A 26,882-nucleotide genomic window follows, 5' to 3' on the forward strand; every position below is an offset into this window, starting at 1 on the left:
GACATTTTTCAAAAACAATTAAAAAAGCTATTAAATCTGACCTCTAGGAAACAATTTAGAAACAGCTATGTGAGGCATCAAAGTATTATTCAACTCTAATCCTCTGCTCATCTGCACTTTAAAAGCCACACAAATGCACTACCTTTAATTATTGAAAAACTATTAGATTGCACTCTCAGTTTTTCACAGGTTAATTAAAAAAAAAAAAAGACAAAACAGAACTGAAGATGTTTTGTGGCAATATTTAATCCATAAAGAAAATCACAAAAAAAGCATCACAGGAAAAAAAAAGGAAAGTTTGTTTGCTTAGTTAAGCAGTAAATGATTAGCACCTAATATATAGATCTTTGATATACCTGAACACAAGAAAATTGGTGCGACCAAAGCCCAGAACTAATGACTCTGTCAACTCGATGCTCTCTGCCCTCATCAGTGGAACCAACTGCTTCAGAAGCCAAGCCACAGATGGGCTCCCGATAACCTGAAACATCAAACACCAACTGCTCAGTCAGACACATAAAATCTGCCACGACCACTAATTACTTAGAGCTGCATTGATATAAGTGTCTGTACACTTAAGAACACATTGACTTCATGCTCTATTCATGTGAAATAGCTGCTGTAATTTGATGCTTTGAGTTTTAAAGTCAACAAGCTCAGTATGAACACCTGATCCTGGAGAGACAAAGCGCAGAGGGAATTAATAAGGCCAGAGGACAGGGAGGCATGTACCTTGTTATCGAGGTTGACACTGCTGTCGGGTGTAGGAGCTGTGATCTCAGGTGTCGATGCTCTCAGATGGCCGGGGCTCATGATACTGGGCTTGGCCACTCCAAAGCAAAGGATCAGGTAGTTTCTCCATAGGGTTATATAGTTATCTCCACTGCCAGAGGTACTGGTCTTCTTTGCGTACACTGGATTACTGGTAAGGAAAAGGAAATATTATTAGATCCTTTATAATCTCACATTCTTTCAGTGGGGAATTTTGACTTTAAGCTCAATGAAGAACTGGAATATGGGGGCAGAAACAGAAAAGGGAAGATTAAATAGGGATGTGCAGAAAATAAAAATACAGAAGTGTTTCATGTTCCCTCCTGACCACACTGTAGTCTGAAAGGGCACTTACTTTGGGTCTACCAGGGGCATGAGCATCTGCATCCGAGTGAAGGCATAAGGCCAGGCGTAGCTGAGAGCTGTGGGGCAGTGCTTGGGAAGGTTGTCCTGTCGGAGGAGGCTGTATATGCACAGCACCCAGGGGTCCTTGACAGACTGAGCAAAGATCCACACATGTGAGGGGCTCCTAATATCATAATGACTGTTGACAAGCAATGCATTCCACTCCACGAGCCACTGCAGGTCCACGTGGTGACCAGCTGGCAGGGTGACCTGCAAACAAGCAGGTGACAGAGCAGGGTCAGAGGTCAGGGACATGCCTGAAATATATCTTAAAGCACTGCTTCTTTCTGACTGTCGACCAATGTGTAAAACTAATTTATTACAGTGTGAATAAGGCAGTAATTAGGACAACAAGACAAATACATACTATATTTAGAAAAGCTTTTTTATGTTGCATATGTTGCATGCCACTCTCATTATACTCAGAAAAATGCTTATAGCTGAAATGACAGCTGGCCAGAAGTTGCTCAGCTGTTTATTTAATTTTACATGATAATTAATGAACCTGGCTTCTGTTTTCTGCTTACTTACAAGATTATTTGCTAAACCAGATTTTACATGGGGTTAAAAATCTTGTTTTTATATTTTTATGTCAGTCAGATAGAAGCTAAAGCTCCACCAACACTTCGGTTTGTGGCTTTCATCGGGGTCATCTTAAAACATATTACAAACAGCATTTTCAAGTCGCCTGGGTAAGAGTAGAAAAAATACTAAACAACCAATAATATACATTTACACATCTGACAATGGGGCACCAACAAGAATGAACTGGATCACATGTTTTACGGCGACTCACTGTCCCTGGCAACAGAGAGTGCTCAGTGGAAAATGAAGGTGGTAACTTCCACAGCATTAGGCTGAAAAAGTGCAACCAAGTTTTGCCCTACCCAATGATGAAAAAATTCCCTCAATCCTGAAAGGTCTGCCTGACTGTCCTTTCATTACAGTTAGCCAATAAATGTGGTTTTTTTATACTGCCAGTGTTGCTGGAGCTTTAAGTTCACAGATCCTATCATCTTCTCCATACAGCTTGAGGTTGTCCCTGAAAACTCATCTCTGAAAGTCGAGCCATGTGAAATGAACACAGTGACGAAAGACAAATATTAGGAAAATGAAACACGAAGCAAATAAACAGAAACATCTCGAGGTTTACTTTGGAGCGGTGCCACAAACTGGAGGTACAAACAACTTACTGTGTCAGAGACTGCAGCGTTGACAAAGCTATCCAATATACCGGGGCTGAGCTGATCCATGATCTCTATCATTGGTTTATCATCATCCTATAGTTGGCAAAGCATACATTTTTAACCTGTACATAAAATATCTTTCTTATATTATGTTTCCTCAGCGTTCCTTCTGTGTTTTACCTCACACTGTCCAATAGTCACGAACAGACTGCGTATCTCTTTTAGGATAGCAATGGCGAGTCTGCGGGTGCTCAGCTGGCAGGAGCAGAGCAGGACGACCGCTAGTCCCTCCACAGCATGCAGCACAGTGGAGTGTGGACCTCGTTCTGAAGGCGTCTTGAGACTTGAGTTGGTCTGCGGCAGCTGTGATAAAATAAAGAAAAGCTGATTACCCAGTAGTAATATCACAATACTAAACTAGTTTATTTCTATTTCTAAAATGGGCAGTTAGTAAAAGACAACTGTGTATACCTCAGTGGTGTGCATTTTAGAGGTGTCAGACGTCTTTCCTGGTGCAGCCATGGTGAGTTTCCACTGAGTGAGGAGCTGCAGCAGTAATTTAAGGGATGTATCTAACAATCCCTGGTGGGTGTCTTGGACCTCACGCAACAGGAAGTTGGTAAATCCAAACAGGACGTCATCACGCCAGTCGGAGAAATCCAGCAGCAGACTTTGCAAGGAATTCTGTGCTATGAGTCGAAGCTCATCATCCATGTGGATTGTCAGTCTGACAAAGACAAAATAAACCAAACAAAAATAATGATAAATGAAGAATAACTTTTATGCAGATGAATGACAGGTCCTCTATGTATTGTTTCATATCAGGTTACTCACCGAGACAGGAGGTCTATGAGTTCTGGCTTAGACATCCCATCAGGCAGGATGCGAGGAATGGCAGCGACACATGTCCTGAACAAGTCGATCTTAGGTTTTCTCTCACCTCTGAAAAGGTCGCATTTCAGTTATGTTAAAAAGTCTTGTTTTCTGTGTCAAAGTGTAAATTGATCAAGTATTGAGAACAAGAGCGTTAAGTTAATGATGAGTCCAGTCCAGTCCAGTCAGCTGGGATGTGTGCAAACTTACGTGATCATGTCCTCAGGCTCTTTGTTCAACATCTGAGCATTGGTCATCATCATGCATCGGCCCACCTCCTTGTCCAGGTGTCTGAGAATGTTGTCAATAGCCTTTCGGACGTGAAAATAATACTGAGACATACCTGGGAACATGAGAGAGGAAAACCTATTGAACTACTTTAGCTCACTGGAATATTTTTAATTGAATTCCTATAATTTAAAATGCAGAAGCATGACATTTTCAGAATTCGTGACCATGGTCTGCCTCTCTCACCAATGACTTTGGCCTCTTCATCTGTTAGTGTCTTGCTCAGATATGTCTTCTTTACTCGGAGTGTGTTCCCAGAGGGCAAAGTGCAACCAGTGTTAGGCATGGGAGGCTCACCGTCCTTCTGCTGCAGTTTATCGGCTACAACCAGGAATGCTCTCAGACCAATATTCATTCTCTAAACATGACAGAAGGGTCACCTGTTAGTTATCAGTTTCCAGCATCCCATTACCAGTCTTGCAGGACCTTTACAAATGAAATTGACTGCTATACAAACGTGTACCTCAGGATTAAGACTAAAGGCTTTTGCAGGTTTCCCAACACACAGAAGGTCAAAGATAATCTCTTTCATGGCATAATCCAGTCTTTCCTGCAGAAAAATGAACATAAAATACAAATCAGTTATAAATAACCTGATTATTCTATTACGAATGGCATCTGCTAACAGTCATACAGTACAGTACAGCACACAAGTGTATTCACCTGGGCGATAAACTGGATGATTTTCACAAAGATATTGAGGGGCATGTCTCTTGGTACCACACTGCGGGATCCTTTGGGGAAAAGTGTTGTTACAATGGTGTTGAGTCGACTGAGAAATGAGACAAAGAAAGCAAGTTAATAAAAGACTTTGTGCAAACATTTAACAAATTAGACAGATCATTTTAAGACATGTTTATTTTGGGCTTGATCAGCACCCAAATATCTGTCTGGACCCATCTGGAATTCCTCAAGTGGGCTTTAGCTTGTACGTAATAACATCTGCAAACAGCTGATAACCCTGCAGGCAACTGTTACTGGAAATCTTGTATTGGTTTGAGCCTAAATCTGTCTAAATCAGTTCTAAAAATATAAAAAAAACCCACAAAATGTTTTTAAAAACATTTTTTTAATCTTCCCTAAATCCGCCACTTCATCATGTTCAGAATTTGTTTTGTAATAAAATATAAAATAGGATATTTCTACGATAACAGTTATTTACTGACACTTAAAAAGAAAAGAAATGTAAATGCAAACAGTAAAGGATTTTTACCCTTGTGTCGCAGTGTTGCTCTCACACTTGATTCTGATCATGTAAACCCACAACAGTCTATAGAGGGACTCCAGTGCAACACGAGCCATTTTTGGGTCTCTACTCTGTAATGAAATAAGGTTGATCGAAGAAGTCAATGATAGATCCATCTTGAAGAAAAATAATCAGTGTAATATTGCTCACAATATCAAGTAAAAAATGTAGTTCACGCAATTATTTTTGACAATTAAAGCTGTAATATTTGGACTGACTGAGACGCAGCATCCTTTAAATAACAAATGCAGTTTTACAACTGTTAGTTACTAAGTTACATTACCTTCAGATTTGAGAGGCAGTTGTTAAGGAAGATGTGCCATCTGTTAAGGAAGAACTGTTTCTGGCTGACACACAGCAGGCACGTCACCAAAGGGTAAAATGCCTGAACAGAAGACACAAAGTGCAGCCTTGTTACAACAAATTCTCTCTTTTTTTAATTTGTAAGTTATTGACTTACAACTAAAACACTGGGATTTTCTGCATATTATATTCAAACTTGCCTATTAAGTTGTCAATTTGTGGAATAATGCATTATCTCTGAGCAACCTTTGCATAAGTGCATCTTAAACCAGCTTCCTTTTGAAGACATAATGTGGTTCCCTCTTTTTTAAAAAATGTTTTTTGCTGATGGTGCATCATTCATAAAATATAGCTTTCAGCCATTATCGTTGCCTCAGGAGAAAGTAGATGGCTGTTGTCTTTCCAGATCCATGTGAACTACCATGGTGAAATGTTTTATTGAAGACACTTAGAGGAGAAGAGACTTTAAATATGCTTACACATACTGCAGTGCTTTTAATGTGTTTTTTTAATGCTATGAAACAGCAGCCTGTCTTCCCTCATAAATGTTTTCTATTGTAGACACTAAAAAACTAAAAAAAACACACACAAAAGTGACCTTGAAAATTCACAGGCATCCAGGGAATCTGAGCATGTAACTGAAGATGTACAAAAGAGACAGGTCCAACAATCAGTGTCACTTTGTTTTGAACTAACCAGTGAGTGCTTCTTCCTGGAGGACAAGTCCAGGGTTGTGTCGTACAAGCTGTCCACAAAATTCCTCAGGCATGGTACGTTCACCTCGTTCTTCACAGCCTAAGACAAGATTACACATCACAGTATGGCACAAAAAGACAAAAACGTCTCCCCCTGAGTGATCTTCTATATATAGTGTAAAACATTTCCAATGCAGAGCCTAAAACTAATGCTATTTTGTGTGTGTTTAAAGTTATTGCTAATTTGCAACTTTTATTTGGGTTTTTACATACTGTAAATAGTACTTTCATAAGATATGCAGTGTTCACTATACACTATAGATACACTGCTACAATGAAATACACATAACAACTGGGTATTGCACACAAGAATCAGATGAGGAAGAAACTTACTGCTGCCACGGGAACCAGAATCTCAACAAAGAGGCCAGCTAAAGCATGCTTAATGTCCTTGTCTTTGACTTCCAGGAAATACTGGGCACACTCCTGTGAAAGAGAAAAAATAGTGTAAGCTGCATGAAAAAGCCAATGGGAAGCACAGTTAAAATACAACATCAAATCTTAACAGTTCTCAGAATTTAATTCATAGTTTCTACCCAACAGAAACATTAGTATAGAAGAGTTTAATACGGCAGAGGATGAGTACAGAAGAAGTACAATATTCATATATATTCAGTTTATAATGTATTGAGGCAGAAATATTATTCAGTTACTAAAGCTATTATACCTGCATAAACTGAAAAGAGGCTTCAAAATCCTCAACGGGATACATCTTAATTCGGAAGAACTTGACCCCCATGATGAGGCTAATGGTACTCTGGACCACATAAGGATTGTGCTCTTTTTGCCGCAGCTCCTTTAGCTCAGTCATAAACTTCTTCTTCACAGCAGGAAACCTGAGAATAAAAATAGCTAAATGAGGCTCTATATTAAGACATGCTTGCACAGCTCAGTCAGACAAATCCCAAGTCAGCACTTCCATAAAGAAGCAGAGTTGTGACTCAGAAAGAATACAGTGATAATATTCAGCGTGCACACCTCCCAAAATATCAGCCCCTCATCTCACCCTCTATATGCAGACTGTGAGTCTGTGCCCCCAGATGAACTCCTCATCTAGCACCTGATCCTTTGCCCAAATTGAACCAGAGATGAGATTCTTCAGCTGGTCTAAATTTAGACGATAATTCATCATGGGAGCTCATATGAGCATTTCTTAACCTCTTCCCTGTTGGCTAGAGCTGCACTTGAAAGAAAGTGAATACAGCTGGGAGAAGAAATGTTGTATTATTTCGACAGTCAACCCTTTAAAAAAAAAAAGAGACTGCATCAACCTTTCTGAAGACGATTCATTTTAGTTTACAGCCAAATTCATTACCTCTTCCTTTGCCTGATCTTTAGAAAAGTAAATATCTCACTAATATGTCATATAAGTGTCCTTTAGAAAAGGTTATGTGGCATGCCCATCGGCAATATCTCTATTTTAAGGGCTTATTCCTTTCTTCGGTGATCTCAAAACTTCAAAATAAACAGAGACATTCATTTCCAGTCCTAGTTTGGGGTGAAGGGGATCGCTCCAGAAGTATGTCATCCCTACAGTACGTTCCAGTCTCTTAAACCAGGGAATGTTTTGCAAGAAGGCATTAGGAACAGTAACACACCAATGTGATGTGGCATGACAGCAACAGAGGAGAGGGTAGTAATTTATCATACAGTGAAAAAAAGTTAAAACACAGCCAATAGTACTGAATTATTATCACTGTTCTGTTTTTGTGCCTTACTTGGACTGGGCTAATACTCCTATGACTTCAGCATAGAGGTCTGCTACAGTGTGCATGTTGCCAGTGTTCGGACCATGATACCTGCAGGAAAACAATGCATTATACCAAAAACAGCACATTTTAGAGAGACTGAATGAAAAGTAAACTTTGTAAGGACAGATGACATCTTACCCCTCTTTGTATCTAAAGTGCTTAAAGGCTAAGTTAATGACTTCATTCACCAAACTGTCAAGGGTCGGGTAGAGCGGCATCTGATTAAGAATCAATAGAAAACATGATCATCTCAAGATGTCTGCCAAATTAAGTTTATTTTGTCAGCAGCAATAAATCAGGGAACCTGATGAAATTATAGGATAAGCTAAGTAGATTTTGTGTAGTACAGAGTTTAGTCACTTTACCTGTTTCAAAACTTCTATAAGTACAAGAGAGAAGATGAAATCAATGGCCAAATCCCGCCTTTCAAGTAGATAATCTCTCTGTTGCTCGTCACTGTTAGAGAGAAAACATGTTTGCTATAATCATAAAGCACACCTGAGCCTCACCATTCTTTTGTCTACAAGTGACTCATGCTTGCGTGCAGAAATCAATGTAATTGTTCTCACTTTTTGGACTTGGTGTTGGCTCTTGGGCGGTACTCGTGCAACTCCTCTTCTAATCCATTTTGTCGTTTGTACCAGTCAAACAAAGTGCGGAGGATGGAAGGGAGACTGTATTCAGCCAAAGAGCTCATGGAGCTTATCAACTAGGAGAGCAAGACATACATAGCGCAAATGAGCATTTGGGTTTAGCGGTCCACATACCAAAGTGAAAGATAGCCATCAGTATTTCCTTTGTTTATTTGAGCAGCAATTTCAACATCAATTCCAATAACAAACAAGCATTAATTTGCATTTCATCATGTCTCAAGCATTTTTTAAACATTTTAACAATAAATGGGCAACATGGGTTTAAGTAAAGTAAAAGCAACACTAAGAAAAGGCACCGAGTTTGAATAGTGAACTGGTTCTTATTGGGGATACAGTACACAGAAATACAGAGCGCCCATGGGGCTGCCTCCCTCAGTCTTGGGGGTGGGTGGGTGAGCGAAAGGAAGGAACAGGCCGGGCACACAGGAAGGGAGGAGAGTCTGGTGGGACTGGGGAACACAGTGAGCCCTTCATTCAGCACACGGCTGGAGAAGAATCCTGGCTCTGTGTGGCTGCTGAATGGCCTCGCGCAGCAGCACAGACACACCTCTGTGGCTGTGAAAGGGCCTTCTCTGAAAAGCCACAGACCTGCTCGATACACCTAGTGCTGAGGCAGTGCCAGCTGTCAAGGTAAACACTCCTGCCCATGACTAGATCTGAAAGACCTTTTGGGATGTGAGCTGGGCTTTCAACCATCAACTTTTTCAAGCTGAAGTGCATCATACTAGAGCAGTATCTATGACGTGCTTATTTTCCAATTGGGAGAGGAAACACAGTTACCTCTGTGTTGGTGTTGGATTTTGTATAGAATAAAAATATAATCTAATATGGTTATATTACAGGTAAAACAAATAGTTTATCTAGTGAGCATTTGGTCCTAGGTCCCTGTATTTCTATGCACTTACTTGGTCAAACTGAGGATCTTCTCCCCGCTGTAGTGACTTTGTTAATGGCTTTTCCTAAAAAGGCAGAAAAAATAGTCATTTTAAAACTTTATTTTTGCAATAATACAGACAAAAAAAGTTCTTTGTAGTGTGATTTAAAGAGTATAACTCCAAATCTGATGACTAAGGAGTATGAACCGGGACTGATCACAGCCCAGCTAATGAGAGGGCCATCAATCAGTCTGTTGCCTGGCTAGGAGCAGGCAGGGTCACTTACAATATTAGAGATGGGACATTTATGACAGTTCTTATTATTACAGTCTTCCATCATCTAAGATAAAAGCCTTCAAAAGGGTTTAATTCTCAGTGCACCCATCTCCTGGCAAAGTGACAGGCCCGTCGATGACTTCTTGACTCTCTAGCCATCAGGTCATAACCAGCCATCCTTTTTATGAAAAGGCTTAAAAAACATAAGCTGTTAACACAGATGGTTTAACTCTCTGAAACTCACTTCACTTCATATATACCGCACACAAATATCTACTTAAAACATTTGGGAAAACGGCAACGAAATTGTTAGCATTGTACAATTTTTGGAAAGATAAGACAACATTTTAGGTGAAGCTCCATCACACAACGCAAGCCTGATTTAAGGGCAAATTTACGTAAAACAGACAGTAGCATCATTCTACATCTATTGTTTATTCTTGTGCAATTAAAAATGTCTTCTTTCTCTTCCTTTTTGCAACCCTGCTTTTCCAAAAACTCCCTATTGCCATGTCATCAGCCAGGCAGCACATCACAGCACTTCAGTTGCTGATTAATCCAAAAAAGCTAACTGTGTGATCTGTGTCACAGTGACATTGCGTGGGCCATAATGCTCTCTCTCTCTCTCTCACACACAGCTGGAACACCAGCTAAGCTCCAAGGTTTGATGAACCTTTTAGTTTTTAGACAAATGCTTGAATCTGAGACGCCCATCTGTGCTGGAATGACAGAAAAGTCAATGCTTCTAGCTCGGCATGGCTTTTAAAGATTTTACTGCCATTTGGTCCAGCCTGATTCCTCATAGGTTTAAAGCATTTTTTTCATTGATACATGTATTTTGTAACCTGTGTCTTTTTGTGCTTTACCCTAACAAATGTTGACTACAGATCAATGTCCATGATGGATTCTGATAAATGAACTCACAACAACAGTGGGAAAACTACAAGAAGAGACTAAAACAAATTACTCAGCCAGGTCTCCACTGAGAGGAAAAACCAAGAGAGACACATCCTCCCTGCAGTCCTCTGGAGGGTAACAGAATGAAACAAGGGGCTACACTCTTCCCCTATGGTAATTAACACTTCACTGCAAGCTGAAGCGGGTGACTAACAGTTTTTTGTAAATCACAGCACCTAAAACTGGAGACAGAATGTCCACAGCAGCTTCACTGATTCAAGGCAACAAGTAAACTCACAATTTATCAGACCTGCTAAAAATCACATGGAAGAGTAGCTATGTGTTTCAAATAATTAAATAACAGTATGTAAAGCAAAATGTATGATGATGATCATCAAATGGCGGTAACACTTATAAGATACTGATACACCAGTCTGACTTTCTGTCCACAGAATTATTTCTGTGAGCTGTTTTTGGCCTGAAAGGATCAGCTCCATCCTCCACTGGACTAAAAGTCTCCTGGAGATTTTATTGCCAGCTTGTGCATTCATCTAGTTTTCCAGAAATATTTAATTGCAACATAAAGACAAAGTCAGAACAGCTAGAAATGAGTTTATGGTGGGTTTCTATTGATTAAATATTAATTTTATGGTTAAAATGAATGATAAATGAATACATATTGGAAGAGAAACATAATTAGTATAGAGACGACATGTACTTTCCTGTGAAAACATGAAAATATTAACTCTAGATAAAAGCCTCGGAAGAGGACTCGCTTTACTTCAGTGAAAGTACATTTTTTGCTGTTGGACATTGATTGCACGTATCTGCAGAGACTAACTACTGATCAGCGGGGGGTGTACATGCAAAGTGAGCTACTTTTGATTGGAAGGTAATGGCACAGGTCACGTGGTGGAGGGCAGTCTTCTTCCAAATAACCGTGGTCTGACTTGGAATCACTGCAATCAGACAGGTTGACAAAGGTTTGTCAATAATTGCTAACTAATTTTGCATGTTGCAATAGATCTAAGTCAGTCTGAAGATGACTGCGACTTGTCTTTGCAATCGGGGACTCAGCTGGTTGCCAGATGACTGCATTCTGGTTACATTCTTACATAAAAAGCAGGGTGCCAAGCACCTAGACAGTTAAATCTGTCCTGGCTGTATTTGTGGGGAAATATTTGAATTTCTGCTTCAGTTCTACAAGGCTCTGTCTGGACTCTGAATGTAAGTACTTCATGTGAATTTCTTTGTATACAGATGGCAGCAGATTTTCACTTTTAATCGATTTATCACAGTTAATCACCTTATGACCACAAACTGACGGCATGAAATTTCCAATTTGACAGAACTGAGTTGTAAACTGATAGCAAAACTCCATCTTATTGGCACTTCACTGACACACAAAGATGCTTTGAGAATTGCAGTTTGCTGATAACTGTTGCACATCTGGTCCCTGTCTTCTAAGAAACCATTTCAAAGGCAGCGAAGTTGCAAATTCATTGCACATAATGACATTAATATTGGTCATGCCACAACCATTGTTTTCCTAATGTGACTATAAGATAGTAGTGCAAAAATTCCATCATATTTTTGAGACACAAAAGTGACTTCATGTTATCTGTCTGACTGACAGAACAAAAGTCAAACAAAAGCTATAACTCTTTCGATAAGGGACAATCATCTCAAGCATTACTCATTTAGCAAAATTCTTACTTAATTATTATATATTTTAAATAGTTAAATAGATAATATATTTCTCCTAATATTATTTGATTTGAAATTTCTTCAGTTCATTAGACGCTTCTGTGCTTCTGAGTACCCGGACTGTGTGTTTTTAAATTATTACTAAAACATTATTTTCTTAGAAGTAAAGCATCCTTCACCACTTGTAATTCATTACAGTCAACAAAAAAGGACACAGGCCTGTCTTTCCAGCATCTTTCTGTTATAGAGATTTATAATCTGGGGACAGAACACCCACCAGGGCTCAGGAGATGATTAACAGGATAGTAAACAAGAAAAAAAATCTAAGGGTTAATTTTTTACTCTAAACTTTTTACTTTTTGTTTATATTTAACTAATATAACACTCTTTAATGCTACATTTTTAGTTTCACATTATTATCTTATAGCCATAAGATAAACAGAATGTCAACTAATCACTACAGGACACAAAGAGCAGTAACCCTCTTCCCACTCACCAGCGGTTCAGCCATGATTATTCGGATCTTGCGCTCAGACATGGTGGTGAAGTTGGCAAACAGGCTCTTGAGGACGTACTCGCCTGGCTTGCTCTCTGGGTCAATGGTGATGGGCATCATGGCAGGGGGACCCTTCTCTCCCTGAGGACAGCAGAGTGGAGGGATGGGAGGTTTACTGTATCCGTTCCCCACGGGCGAGGCTGCGGAGGAGAAACAAAAACCACAAGATGGGAAACAGTTTCATTAAGTAAAACATTGCCAAATCGAGCACAATGAGTGGGACAGGATCAGCCACTAGAGAAAAAGAGTTCACCGAACAGGGTATTGCTGAGAAGTTTCCAAACATGGACAAAAAGTTCCCAACATGTTGAGCATTCCTCAGTAAGACTGTCCAAAGGGCACCGTCTTGCCCTGAGTCTGCTGTTTCTTTCCTCCTGCTACAGTGAGCAGAGAACATATGGAAATAAAACACCATGGCCTGCAGCTGGTGTTTTGGTTTTGTACTAAAGTCGTCACTGTCCTTTGAGGGAAACAAAAACCTTGTGCGTGTGATCATCCTTCACTCAGTGTTATGATATGGCCCACCTTTAATAACGAATGGCTTGCCTCGGGCCACTTAAACCCATGAAAAAACCCACGAGTTAATAATTTAACCTCTGTGTTGAACTCTTGTGCCTCCAGACACAAACCTGCTACATACAGTAAAGACATGCATACAAACATCTTATTAGAAGCGTGACATTTTCCTTCAGCGATAACTCTGCAATTTCTAACCAGGCCTCAGCCTCACAAACTGCCTGGGTTTGGTGTATAATAGTCAAAGGACAGAACAGAGCTAGTGCCTTACAGTGAGAACCATATTTTCGTAAACATGTGCATGCGCATGTAATAAATACGTCTGGACAGAAATCAGCAATAGTAAAGGTCAACCCAAACTGTTCATCTGTCAAAATCACAAATCACATTTTTCCTTTTTAGTTTTATTTTCACTCACTTTGTGCTGCATATTTATCCAAAGCGACACAGTCATATGGAGAGATTTCCCTGAGAGGCCAGTGCTGCTTGACAAATATTTCTTTAAATGACCTCACCAAACCATAAAAACCTGAAAAATGTTTTAATTGAGAGTACTCATATATTTTTAATGTACAATTGAAGGCTTTAACCTTTTCTTTTGCTGGAGATGTAGAATTATTACGTCTACTATTTGGCTGCATGTAAGTCTTGAAATTTAATATATTAGTCTAGTAAGGTTGTGACAAGATAAAAGACAATTAACAATATAATTTAAGGATTTCATTTGTTGTATGCCACATGAGAGAGCCAAAACAGGAAGGTTTAAGACGTTCATACAAAGTTTGATAGGTTCATCAGCGACTACAAATTGTGCTGTTACTGCTTTACTAAAAGCTATTACCTCTTTACAACTAACTTTAAATAAATTGCCAAAAACTGAATCGCAGCTTAGATTTTACACATCTGTACAAGCTGCATGCAACATAATGAGAGGAGATGAGCAAACACACAATGAGCATTTTATGAGGCACCACAAATTATGCAACACTGACAAATTGCACAAGAGAAGTTGGAGAAGCTGGTACAAGTACACAAGTTTTCTTCTCCAGGTCTTTTCAGGACATGGAGCATTCGGCTATCTCTCAAGGAATGCCCAGCATGTGTAACAACCTTTTATGGCTTTCAGAACATGCTTCCCTCATTCGTGGCAATCCACGCAGCACCTACCCAGACCCTTGATGAAGCTAATGACGCTGGCCTTGCTCCAGCACACAGCTGTCCCGTCCATAGTGGGAAAGGAGGATATGGTATCCAGGGTTGTCCTGATTTAAGACAAACGCTCGCTAGTAAAATCCACCAACTTCCATGTCTTGTGTGTCAGCTGGCTCTGTCCTTCTGGTTATAGTTTCCATGGTGCACAGAGCCAACAGCGGGTGTGTTTTAAAAAGTGGGAGTAGTGTTTGGTACGGGAGACCACACAATCTCTAGATCTCGCTCTCTCTCTTTCTCTCTGACAGCGGCTTCTGCTATGGCTTCCTCCAGCCTTGTGACCACCCGGTGCCTTCCAACAGTGAAGGTCAGGCGGGAATTTTTAGCTGAGGCACAGGACAGCGATGAGGTCCAGCATGCTATGGTGGCATAGACTGGTGACTATATTTATCCAGGAGTAAACACTATACTGACAGAGCACTCCCCCCACCCCCTATCGGTGATGCAAAACCACGAGGTACAGACAACCAGAGTGTAAACACCATTCTTGACCACAGTGACTGTTTCACTGCACTTCCCTTAAAGTCTGACAACTTCTTAAAGAAGAACTAAAGTCATTAAGGCAAAGATTTTAGGCAACGTTCCAGCAACAGACACTCTGTGATTTAACACCCCAGATTTATAAAGCAATATCTACATTTTCCCTTGACAAAATATTAAACCAGAGACGAGCTGTAAATAGGAACCAGTGTGCATATCAAGCCTGTGTCTGTTGCTCTGGCACTGTACGAAGTCTGAGACATGACATGTGACCCTGCAAACAAGGAGCTCAGGCACAGCGTGCATTACATCATCGCCATGCTGGAAACACCCTGGGCATGGTGGTACTCCCTGGAGGACAATGCAAACAGGCTGACAAGTGTCTCTCTTGCACACACACACACACACACACACACACACACACACACACACACACACACAAAACATGCAGTCCACAGAGACATCCCTACTGAGTAAACAATGTCTTTAAGCGGCAGTTTGTGAACAGAGTGGCTGGATATTTAGATACCACTGACCTCTTAAACTGGACCAAAAATTCCAGTGTCAATATAGACTTCTGGGAAACTTTGTTCAACTTCTCTAAAGCTGACATTGCATTTTAAGAGATAGCAGTAAGAAAAGGAAGTTTCCAAATGTACACACTATACTATTCTTCCAGGCTGGGAAAAAAGGGACAACATCCTTAGTTACTCGACTAAAAGGAAGTGTTTATAATACTGTAACAAATTGCTGCATAGAGTAGACCATAAAGTGACAGAGCATTTCATTTACAACCCAAATTGTTAAAATATTCCACAGACACCTCCACAAAATGTGACATTTCTCCAATAAATAATTAAAACCTCTCTGGACTTGAAGAAACAGAAAGACAACATTATTATGCTAATATTTTCACTAGTTCACAGCTTTAGTCTTTCAAAAAGTGAGAGTGAGAGTGATTACGAACCTCTGTGAAAAGCAGCTTAAAATGATGGTTGCAAATTATTGACCATCGGCCCTGTTTGAGCCAGCTGACATCATGCAGGAAACTACTGCCTGCTGTGAGAGAGCATTTCAGGCCAATTATATAAGCCCTGGTCAAAAAGCCCACATCTGTCTGTTTAAAGTGCACATAGAACAATTTTAGCTCCTATTAAAATACTACTTTCAGCTTCTCAAAAATAGAGCTCTTGTTGTACTGTATACTGCTACACAAAGCTAAACATTAAAGAAGAATGAATAAAGAACTTAATTCAAAATGTGAGAAGAAACTGAATAGTAGCTTTTAAAAATGTCAGAAAATAAATTGTAACTAAACATGTTTGGACCGCACCGCTCTACCCAGATCCCCACAGCTCATCTCCTGCTCTGATTGGCTGATGGAGGACTGGCCTTCAGTCACATTGAACAACAAACCTGATGCAGCTGCTCCACAATGGCAGTTCTGTCCTGCTGTTTGTTACTGTTTTATTAGTGCTGGACAAACTAACTTATCAAACCGGGTATCCAAAAATGTTTGTGATTATTAACCCTGTGCTCACACACAGACACACACACATGCTACACCAATTTGGAAGCTATTATTTTCTATATTAAACTAAAATAGATAAATAAATAAATAAATATATATAAATACATATAGTTCATCAAGTCACATATTAGCAGGCACTGTGTCTCACATCTCATGAAGGAAAAAAGAACTTTTATTAGCAACACTATATCTGTTGCCATCTTGTGATACATTACATAACAGCTTGTGAGAATGGAAGCAGAGAGATGAGATTAGGGAAGAGCACAAATTTAATGAAAATGTTAAATGCTGATACAGTACAATGACTGCCTGTGCCTTTATCACTTTAGCAAAGTGACCCAGTGTGGGGATTATGCAACATCATCAGGAGATGGCTCAATGTTTAGTGTGTGGAAAGGGGCAGCTTGTTCGATGGTTTCTCTTTGCATTCAGATTAAGCTCCTAATGCAGTCTGCTTGAGACATGCAACTAGCTTGTAAACATTTAGCACTTTAGGTATTAATCAATTTAGTGTGGCGATATACAGATATAGCACACATGAATAAACTGCTAAGAAGCTAGGTTTAATGCCTGCGTTTGGCTTTTTCATTAGTTTTGCATCCATTCTGTAGGCCACCTCTCACACCTCACATAAAACAGAATAGCACCATGATCTGAAGCATGAAGGCATTTCATCTCACTCTGATGGTTTCACTAGAAGGCAATGAAGCTGTGAGCTTTGGACAGAAGATGCAACCAAGCTGAACCTCCAGTAATCCTATTACTGTGTCCTTGCACTTAATAAGAGCTATTCTGGCTCTGTTTATAAGTGAAATATGGCCACAATTTAAATATAATCAGATGCAGAATCACCATCCGCAAAACTTGTAACATAAGCTATTGTATAATGACTTAGCTAGTCATCCTTGAGGAACTTATGTATCTGGCTGTTGCTAAGAGACAACTAAAAAGCTGTTTTAACTGTGGTGTGCTGTTACTACAAGTACATTAAATTTGCAGCTTCTGGCATACAGAACTATCACATTTCGCTGATCTTAATTTGCACCAAGAAGCAGCATAGAGCTATAAAGTCAGGTTACTAACAGTCATTCAGCTCTGCCAGGTGAACACTACAATAACAACAAACTGGTACTCACTTCCACTCCATGACTTCAGCAAAGACTTGATGCTGATTTCAAAGAAGCCCGAGTCCTGCTGGCTTGTCATGGCTGTAGCTTCCTACCCCCTTTTCTACTTGTGGTTTCCCTCCAGTAGCAGCAACAGCAGCAGTTAGGTTGGGACCAGCAGGTATTGCCTGCTGTCACCTCTCTGTGACGCACACAATGCTGTGCTGACAAGACCCTGAGAAAACACACTAGCACTGCTATACCCCTCCTCTTGTGTCCTGTCCTTGGCTATCAGCCCTCTCTCTCCCTCCCTCTACTCTTTCTCTCTCCCTCTCTAAAGCTGTGGCAGGCAGTGGGCGGCAGTGCAAGCTCCCTTTAAATAACTGCGTGGAGGCTGAGAGTGCAGGAAGCAATCCTCTTAGGGGAGAGCAGTTAATAATAACTACTGTTTGTCTGCGTGCAAGGCCTGATAATGATGAGAGAACTGGGCATGTGCGTCTTTCAGGATGACTGAGAGAATCTGTCAGGTCACGACCACTGACAGAGGAGATGAGAAATCAGGAAGTATGACACATTACATCTGGCTGAGCGAAAAGAAAATGACTCTAACTGTTCTAACTGTAAGTGATCAGCCAGCCAATAAAATCAACTGAATGTAGAAAATAAATATGGGAAGAGGGGCCGACTCTCCCAAAAAAGAATTGTCAGCCGCATAGTGTAAAACTTCTCTTTTGCAGATAATGCAAAAATGAATACATTGGAATGTGTCCAATGTTCACACAGTCCAGTGTTGCATCTCACAGATTCTTTCAGCACTATTGCAACTATATTTAAAATCATGCAATGGACTAATGTTTACTGTTAACAGCATTACTGAAAATATATTAAATTAATTTTAATTTATATATAATTTTTTTTATACATCAGAGCTGAAAACAGTGGAGCAAAGGAATTTTTCCCCCAATATCAAGACAATTAATATACAAAAAGAAAGAGCATTATAAAAAAAAATTGCAATTTTTTGATTTTTTTTGTATAGATGTCTACAAATCATTTTACCAAAGTAAAACTATAATACAATGCTCCTTTTTTTCATCCAATATTTACATTATTCTGGCATGTGGAAAGCACAAGCAAGTTGCCTGACCATATGGACTATAAAGACATCCTCCAATCTACCCCCTCTCAGTGCTCTCAGGATAATCCTATCAGAATTCTGCCTATCCATCAAGCGGCAGCCACTTGCACTTGATTACGTAATACACTCTGTGATGGAGAAGCCACCACTGGCCGTGGCAGTGTTTGGTAAACACACATTTCAGAGGCTCAGGTGTCCTGGATATACCCAACCCAGTAGTTGGGTATACTGAATACACCAAGCAGGACATTCCTGCTTGGTGTACTGAAGCGTTCCACACATTGTGTTACTCTACAATCAATCCCTCCCGCAGCAGTTTTATGTCATGACATAAATAAACAAGTGAGTGAAAAGATGCTGTTGACTTCATTTATGAGGGTTGTTAAATCTCCTTACACACTTGTTTATAGTTACAAAAGAGTCATAAAGCAATAATCTATGGTATCTATATTACAAGGGGAAGGGTTTTTCTGACTTCTTTTATTTACAGTTGGTCTTTTTTAAGACAGTAATGTCAAAACATTAAATATCAAATGTTTAAACTAAACTGAAGTTTACAAGCTTTTAGATAAGTTCATCTAAATAATTTGTTAATAGGTAAATACTCACATGTTGCTTGTATCATGGCCCTCTCAGCAAACATCTCCTCAATTCAATTCAACAAGTAACTATTTAAGCCGAGCACTATTTTTAACAGGAGAATTCATTATGTTCTCTAATCAGACTTGACTATACATGGTCAATTCCTGCCAATTCTGATTTTTAAAAAGCATAATTTCTTAAGAAGAGTTTTTAAAACATATTTAGCTGGTCAGCTTGACTGGAATCTTTGAAATGCAAAGACTTATTCAATTCCATCATTTTTTAGCAAGGCTGCGGAACACTGAGAAGTCAAAGTAAAGGAAGAATGATGGAGAAAGAAAGAAACGAAAGAAAGAAAACGTGGGAAATACCAACCACTTTCAGGCCTGTGTTACACATTTCGGGGTTACCTTAAAACCTTTTAGGGTCCTACAGTAGTTTAAATATATATATATATCAATACAAAAAACACTGTTTATTCAATGAAGTGCATTTGTGTCAGCAAGTAGTTGATGCAGATTTATCAGCTGCAAGTTAATGAAGTGGATCACCTCTTTCACCAGTTTCCACAAGTGCTCTATTGAATTGAGATTTGGTGACTGTGGAGGACAGTGAACTCGTTGTTATCAAGAAATTAGTTGGACATGATTTGAGCTTTATGATGTGGCACATTATCCTGCTGGAAGATGGGCACACTGTGCACATAAAGGAATGGCCACGATCAACAACAGCACTCAGGTAGACTGTGGTGTCTAAGCAGTGATCAGTGTGCTGAGAAAACTACTGTTACTGTTGTTTTCCTATCAGTTTGAAGCGGTCTGGTCATTCTCCTCCAACTTCTGACATCAACAAGATAATCTCACCCAGACAACTGCCGCACCCTGGATATTTTCACTTTTTTGAATCACTCTCCGAAACCCTAGAGTTGGCTGTACTGGAAAATCCCAGTAGTTCATCTGTTTCTGAAACACTCTGAAAACATGTCACAGTCACAGTTCTTCCCTGTCCTGATGCTCAGTTTGATACTCTTAACCATATCTACATGCGTAATTGCTACAACGTGATTCATTAGATATCTGAATTAACAAAAATTGGAAAAAATATGTTATGTTATGTTATGTTATGTTATTGCATTGCATTGCATTGCATCAGCCAAACATGTTTATCATGAAAAGACCTTGTGTTACTTTGAAGAAACTTTCTTTACCCTGTTTGTGGCATAACAATGTGTCTGGATAACTAGGGGCAACTGATGCCAAACGTAGATATAAAGCAGTGGCAGTTTGCTGGCACACTGGCTAGAATCAGCGAGACTTCTCAAGAAGGAAAGCTGCCTGAGAATAATCTTGTAAATGCCAGTTATAGTTTTATCATTTTCAGTGGCAACTTCTCCACAAATCATGTTCACTAACAAAACACCCAAACAGAGGATGAATAAATAAGAAAAGTATTGCTGGTTATAAAAAAACCCCAATGTAAGCATCTTTCCTTCTTTAGGCTTTAAGTGGGCACAGCCTTTAACACATTAAGCACTTATTATAGGCATTATCAAGCTCTGATGAAGGTGAGGAATGTGAAATATGTCTGTCTAGTTCAGCCATTTTTATGGTTATCAACTTCAAACCCTTTACTGCCTCCCACACTCGCTCAGTGCACCCGGTGCCCCTAGCTTCTTCATCTTCTTTTGTCTCTCTCAAACATTCTTTAGTGTCCCGTTTATTTGAAGTCATCTTGTTTCTCTGTTGATTAATTTACTTAAGAAATAAGATCCATAAAAACTGAAAAGGTCAGCTAATTCATCATCCTACATAATATAAAAAATTATGTGATGTACACGCTCTAAGTCCATTACAAACAAGTCACTGGATTCCTGTGTAACTATGAGAAATACAACGAGGAGGTGAGGAATTTCACAAAGTGGGGGCATGAGTGGCTGAAACACTGGTATTGGTTGCTCACCAGATATTTCCAAAACCACATTTTACACAGATTACTGAGGAAATCACTACAACTTGACTGTGTCAAAGCAGCACCTACTTTCAAGAATAGTTGGCCTCTTCCTATGACGCATCTTTTTAAACTTCCCCCTGAAGTCCTTGGGTGGGAATGGATCCAAAGGTAAGCTGGCAATGCGCCCCAGAGCAATCTCATCCAGTCCCTCAGAGCAATCTGTCTCACTTTTGGCCATTTCTCTCACGACACTCTCTCCTAAAGACATGTTGGATGGCAGGAAGCCCAACACTAGTTCTTTCATTCTTCTAAAAGAGTCATTTGAAGGAATGCCAGGTTTTCCACTCTTTTTGTAGAACAATTTTTAATTTCTTCTCCTCCCTTTCCCTCGTTAGTAACGTAGTTCTTCGTCCTTGCTGGACACTAATTTTCTGCCGCGCAGAGATGCTTCAAGTGCTGTCGGCTTCAGTCTACTAATGTGTTTCAACTACAGTACTTGTCAGGGCAGTTCAGCAACTTACAGTAACATTCATGAATTGGGCAGGTGTTGAATTACTTAGACAGCTCCTCCTTCATTCAGCAAAAAAGGCAGGAGGCTGAGAAGAGAGGGGCAAAGTTATAACTAAAGAGGGCGGGAGGGGATAGAGAGGCTGCTCTGACAGCCACAGCATCCCTGCCTACTGTATGCCCATGAGGCAGCGCTGAATAAATATCCTGTATTTGTCTAAACAGGCATCTCTTGCCCCTGGAAGCAATAATTAGATAGAAACTAATTCCTTAAATGATCGTGAATCCCTACGAGAATGCTGAAAAGTGTGCGTTAAATGTTGTGTGACAACTTCTTTGTTTGTTCTGTGTTTGACAAACAAATAGATCTTCCAGTTGCTTCACAGAACAGGTTCCGTTAGTTCAGTACATGATCGGTGACTCTGCGTTAGGCCATTCTTATACTCTAGTTAGTCTTCTTCAAGGACTGAAGTGAACACTAACTGGACACACCTATCACATGAACCAGTTTTTCCTAGTCTGACCTACATCCGTAACACAAACACCCTGTGTATGTACGTGACATAAAGGCGTTTTCTGTTTTAGGAAGAAACAGCAGAACAACTAGCCTATACTTTATGTACCTCTTGTATGCATTTCCAGTGAACAAAGAAATGTGTTGACAATTAAAAAGCCAACCATCACACTCAGACATAACTATCTTCATGGTCTGCTGACATGTAGAGTTGGACTCTGTCAAACAGCAAAGAGAATCACTGAACAACAGGGAGCCCCTGGCAACATGCCTTTCCCCAAAGTAATAAGTCCAGCAGTAATGTCACCTGTCAAAGAAAATATTATCCTAAAGAAAACACTATGAAATACTTCATAGTGCAAGTACATTCATCGGGATTCCCAGAATTTGAGTCTGGTTTTCATGCACGTTTGAGCCTGACCTACTTAAAAACACAGTCATGTTGTCAGAGTAAATAATAAGCAGAACGAAGTCCTATCATCACAACATCTGAAAACACGCTTCCTGTTTTGGACTCATACCACCAAAAGCAAGAACAAAAATATCACACCTAAATATCTTTGCACCGTAACACTAAAAGTAAAAGACCCCTTTAGTCTGATTTCTAATGAGCATGTGCGGTTTTTGTGCAGTTGTGCAAATATTTCAAGTTAGGGTTTGATTAATATTTTCAGGTCAAGTATTTCAAGCATTCTCAACAATAAAAATATTTACAGCAATACACAAACGTTCCAAGCTTCTGAGACAAAAGCTGCCGTATTGTACTGTGGCGCTACTGAAAATGAATGTAGGAGGGAAATATGTTATAGTGATAGAGCACCCTCTAGTGTCAAGTAATACCACCTTTCTCCAGTCAGTCATTGTTTGAAAATGTGACTTTTAGCACCACATGCATTTCTTTATCCACATATGACAAAAATAGATCTCCTTGCTGAGTCACTGTATGACCTTAGTTCAAGTAACATCTACAATTATGACTTGATTATGACACTTTGATAATGCAATAGGAGCGGGAAGTACATGCAAGTGTAACTTTGTTTTCACATTAAACAATAATTGTTTATTTAGTTTATTGACCAATAAAACTGCAGACTCTCAATCTAGAGAACTGCCCTGCAATATTCAGATACGTTTATGTGTCCTTTAGCCAATACAACAGCAAAAGTAGATCTGTAGAGTTTATGTGTTTAAACTTTTAGATGCTACATCATTTATTTAAACTGTGAGATGGACATTGACTAGATATTTATGTTTAATGCTTTAACTTTACTAAACCAGCGTATTACTTGTTTATACTTTATTATTATAATGGGCATTATTATAGTGACTTAAAAGTCCATTATTAGTTCTAAACTACCTCATATTATAATAAAAACAGCAACAAAACGTCACCAATTCAGTGTTGCATCAAAAAGACACCAGAAATATGACACTAACATTGAGGAATATGAGAATCTTCCAGAACATCAAGCTCTGATCGACTTTCTCATAATTTTAATTTTCATTCATCAACCATAACTGAGCTAATGTCTAGTCTGAGCATGTAATCCAAAATAAAAATGTTCAAATATACTGAGCTTGCCTGTTGCCCAAAGTCAGCTGGAACAGGCTCAACCCCTTCCCAAGTGACTCTGTGGTAAAAAGAAAAAAGAAAAAAAAGAGAGAGACAGAGATAAGAAAACAGACGATTGGACGGATGTACTGAATTTGTTCCATGTACACCAAAGTTGAGGAGGAGTAGCCAAACTGGGAAAATAGGCCGGTGTCGGCATGGCCGCTGAAACCAACACCCTCTGGTGGAGCTACAAGGCTGTTTCCATGGTGAGACACATTTAGATTTGAACAGGCACAGCAGAACACGATGAATAATTGATAGATATCAAGACCTAATGTTAGCACAAACCTGCTGAAGGTTAATTCCAGATATGCTCATGGACTCTTGAATAGGACACATGCAACAAGTAGCAAGACACAATGTGGGAATGAAAGCTGGATACAAATGGCTGCGATGTTACTATGATAAGTTATTAGTGTCTATGAAAATGCAACAAAGAGCATTTCTCTTTAAGTGTTTACTGTCAGCAAAGAAGCAGCATTAATCTACATTTCAGAGGGCTGTTTAAAAATTTACAAACTTCCTGAATGTTAAATGGAGAGACTTTGCATAATGACAATTTAGAGCCACATGGTATCGAGGCTGTCAGATTTTTACAGCTGCTAAAACCTTTTATTACTTTGACATGCCAGCCGTTTCCACATTTTACATAAACAGCTACGGTTAAAAACAAAAAGCAAGCATCCACAGAAAGTAATTATTCAATGGGCCACCTATTCTTTACACTGCTTTGGATCTGGGATGGGTCAGCACACAAAAGGACTATTCAAGGGCTACAAACAAGTCGACAAACAGCACCTGTTCCCTGCTCTGCATGCCTATTATCGGCCTGACGAGGGAGGGTTTCTTACTGAACACATGCAGCCACTGTGTCCCCTGAAAAAGGAGAGCAGATCCAGTTACAGTAAGGTGATTATGTTCTTATACATTGTGCATCAACAGTGCAGGTTTGCCTCTCGTATTGATAGCTTCTAATGGATGCTGGAGACAATACCAGCACAGCGCACGCTGCAGACTGACTTAAAAGCATGTGTTCATTATTGATTCAGTCTTTTGTGCCATGTGGATTGCCTCGGGGTTTATCTAAGTAACTCATAAGCATTGTACACATCAAAAAAGGGGAAAATATGTTAAGATTCATTGTTAAGGCCTTCATTATATTCATTGCCCTACAGGCAAACACAGACTCTCTCATGAGGAAGGGTTGGAAATCTTTACAAGTATTCTTCTTCTCTGCTGAAGATGAGGTTTAAATAACAACTCTGATTCTGGCAAATCTGTATGACTACTGTATGTTACAACATTCTCGTTTTATAATGCTATTGATATCAACAGTATATCACTTAAAGGCTGCAGGATTCGAGCTTCCCTAAAATAACAATAATGCCACTTGACAATAAGTTCAAGTCAATCATATTTATTCATCTCTTTTTGTTCAAACAATTTTGTTCTGTTTATTTCACAGAAAAAACCCTAAAGAGCTAAAATAACAAACAGCTAATTTAGATGCAGTTTGAATCTCTCCACAAAAATACAAACTCACAGTTGCATTCCTGTGATGAAAGATCAGATATCCAAAATCCAATGTTGTTACACAATGTATGCAAGCTATGGCACGCCTTAATTTCATTGTATTGTTTTGTAACCCTATTGCGACTTTATTTTAATGGGAAGGAAGACATAGTCCTATTAACAGTGCACTTGGTGATCTGAATTATGTAACTGACAAAAGCTTATATGGCACATTATATTACTACTCTGTTAGATGTCTAAACTTAGCTTTTAGGAGTTTCTTCCTCGAGGTTTAATATGTAGTTTCAATGCACTGATGAGCTGTTAATAAACAGATGGCCACTTACTTATGTTGGAAACGCACACATCAAAAGTTAATTACTAGAACAAAGTGTCAGAAATGAGGAATATATCCTCTGTGGTCACGAGTGTTAACTCTGTCCTGGCATTGAATGGCATTTTTTTTTTTTTTTACTTTTTGAACACAAATGTGTAGAAAAAACAAGCTCCACAAAAAAGTCTCACAGCCTGTCGGTTTCTTCTGGACGCTGACAGTGTTGGCAACTCAGCCACCTTGGCATCCCCAAGGCAACACTTCTGTTTTTTTGGGGTTTTTTTTTTTTTTTTTTTTGGAAATCTGCTAAGCTTGAGCAACATGTAGCGAGTCTATATACAAATATAGAATTTCACGTTTTTCTCTCTTAAGTACTCAAGTGCTCAGTACTTTGACCTTGTAGAAAAGAAGACTGCTGGAAATCTGAAAACTCGCTTGGATTATAGGTACAGCATGACATGCAAAATCACAAAAAACCTTCAACGGGGAATTTCCCCCCTTGTGACGTGATTACATCTGGGCTAAAAGACACCCTCTGATTCACTACAGTTTTGTGTTTAAAGATTAACCTCTCTGTAACTTTCGTTTTCTTCCCGCATTGGTCATGCAAACGGACTTTGGAACTATTTGACACGATTAACCAAAAATCCGTTTCCTTTAAACAGATGCGAAAAAATATTTGGGTGAAAAACTTATAAAGTCTACTTTCAATAAATCCATCTCAATTTTAATTAGCTTCGACTTGACAGCTACTCCAGCTATCAGCAGCTTACATCGAGAGAGTTTCAAGTCATATATTCCTGTAGTCTCTGAAATACCAGAGAGATAAATAAGCGGGTTATACTATCTTCTAATTTAAAAAGAAAAACAAACACAAGAAAAAACAAAAACCAAGACTGGAGTAAAATATGAACTCCTGAAACTTCAATCAGAAGACTACTCAATATTTTAAAAGCTGATAAATACCTTTGACTGTAACAGAAATCAGTTGTTTCGCTTACTCCATCTCCTCTCGGGAAGTTGGTCCAAGTTTTTGCCCCGAAATCCCCCCAGGAGCTCCACTTGTTAAGATGCACTTGCTCTCACTATCACCTTCTCCCTCCATCAGCTCGGACAGAGACTCCGCCCCCGGCAGCCACCATGCTCATGTCCTCCTGAATAATGAAAAACACTCCTCAGTCTGCAAGATGAACCTGACTCTGGGCCAGTGTATGCGTTTTTAAATAGCCCAGCACAAAATAGTACAGGTTATTACAATACACTGAGTTGAAACATTACACATTTCATTATGGAGTTCAACTATGGACTGTCTTTCAAATGGACACAGAGAGTGTCATGATGCATA

General features: G+C 39.4%; 1 protein-coding gene across 6 annotated transcripts in view; it reads right to left on the reverse strand.

Moving 5' to 3' along the window:
- Positions 1-26,639, reverse strand: part of frya (furry homolog a) — a 46,490-nt gene extending 19,851 nt beyond the window's left edge. For 2 of the 6 annotated variants that reach the window (XM_082502540.1, XM_082502539.1), the window contains exons 1-23: positions 21,143-21,553; positions 12,484-12,683; positions 9,138-9,191; positions 8,149-8,288; positions 7,945-8,035; positions 7,718-7,797; positions 7,547-7,627; positions 6,496-6,664; positions 6,162-6,254; positions 5,770-5,868; positions 5,054-5,155; positions 4,738-4,841; positions 4,188-4,296; positions 3,988-4,074; positions 3,711-3,882; positions 3,447-3,579; positions 3,198-3,305; positions 2,835-3,090; positions 2,544-2,726; positions 2,370-2,456; positions 1,127-1,386; positions 733-922; positions 357-481 (exon numbers count right to left, since the gene is read on the reverse strand). In XM_082502540.1, coding sequence (XP_082358666.1) covers positions 357-481; positions 733-922; positions 1,127-1,386; positions 2,370-2,456; positions 2,544-2,726; positions 2,835-3,090; positions 3,198-3,305; positions 3,447-3,579; positions 3,711-3,882; positions 3,988-4,074; positions 4,188-4,296; positions 4,738-4,841; positions 5,054-5,155; positions 5,770-5,868; positions 6,162-6,254; positions 6,496-6,664; positions 7,547-7,627; positions 7,718-7,797; positions 7,945-8,035; positions 8,149-8,288; positions 9,138-9,191; positions 12,484-12,683; positions 21,143-21,359 — 3,140 coding nt within the window. In that variant the 5' untranslated portion in view covers positions 21,360-21,553. Of the gene's footprint in view, positions 1-356; positions 482-732; positions 923-1,126; positions 1,387-2,369; positions 2,457-2,543; positions 2,727-2,834; positions 3,091-3,197; positions 3,306-3,446; positions 3,580-3,710; positions 3,883-3,987; positions 4,075-4,187; positions 4,297-4,737; positions 4,842-5,053; positions 5,156-5,769; positions 5,869-6,161; positions 6,255-6,495; positions 6,665-7,546; positions 7,628-7,717; positions 7,798-7,944; positions 8,036-8,148; positions 8,289-9,137; positions 9,192-12,483; positions 12,684-14,226; positions 14,521-17,415; positions 17,707-21,142; positions 21,554-26,503 lie in introns of those variants that run through there. The other 4 variants (XM_082502544.1, XM_082502541.1, XM_082502543.1 and 1 more) reach the window with 3 other exon arrangements.
- Positions 26,640-26,882: the final 243 nt, after the last annotated feature.

The sequence above is a fragment of the Aulonocara stuartgranti genome (genome assembly GCF_965226115.1).
Source record: "Aulonocara stuartgranti genome assembly, chromosome: 14".
NCBI classification, from domain to species: domain Eukaryota; kingdom Metazoa; phylum Chordata; class Actinopteri; order Cichliformes; family Cichlidae; genus Aulonocara; species Aulonocara stuartgranti.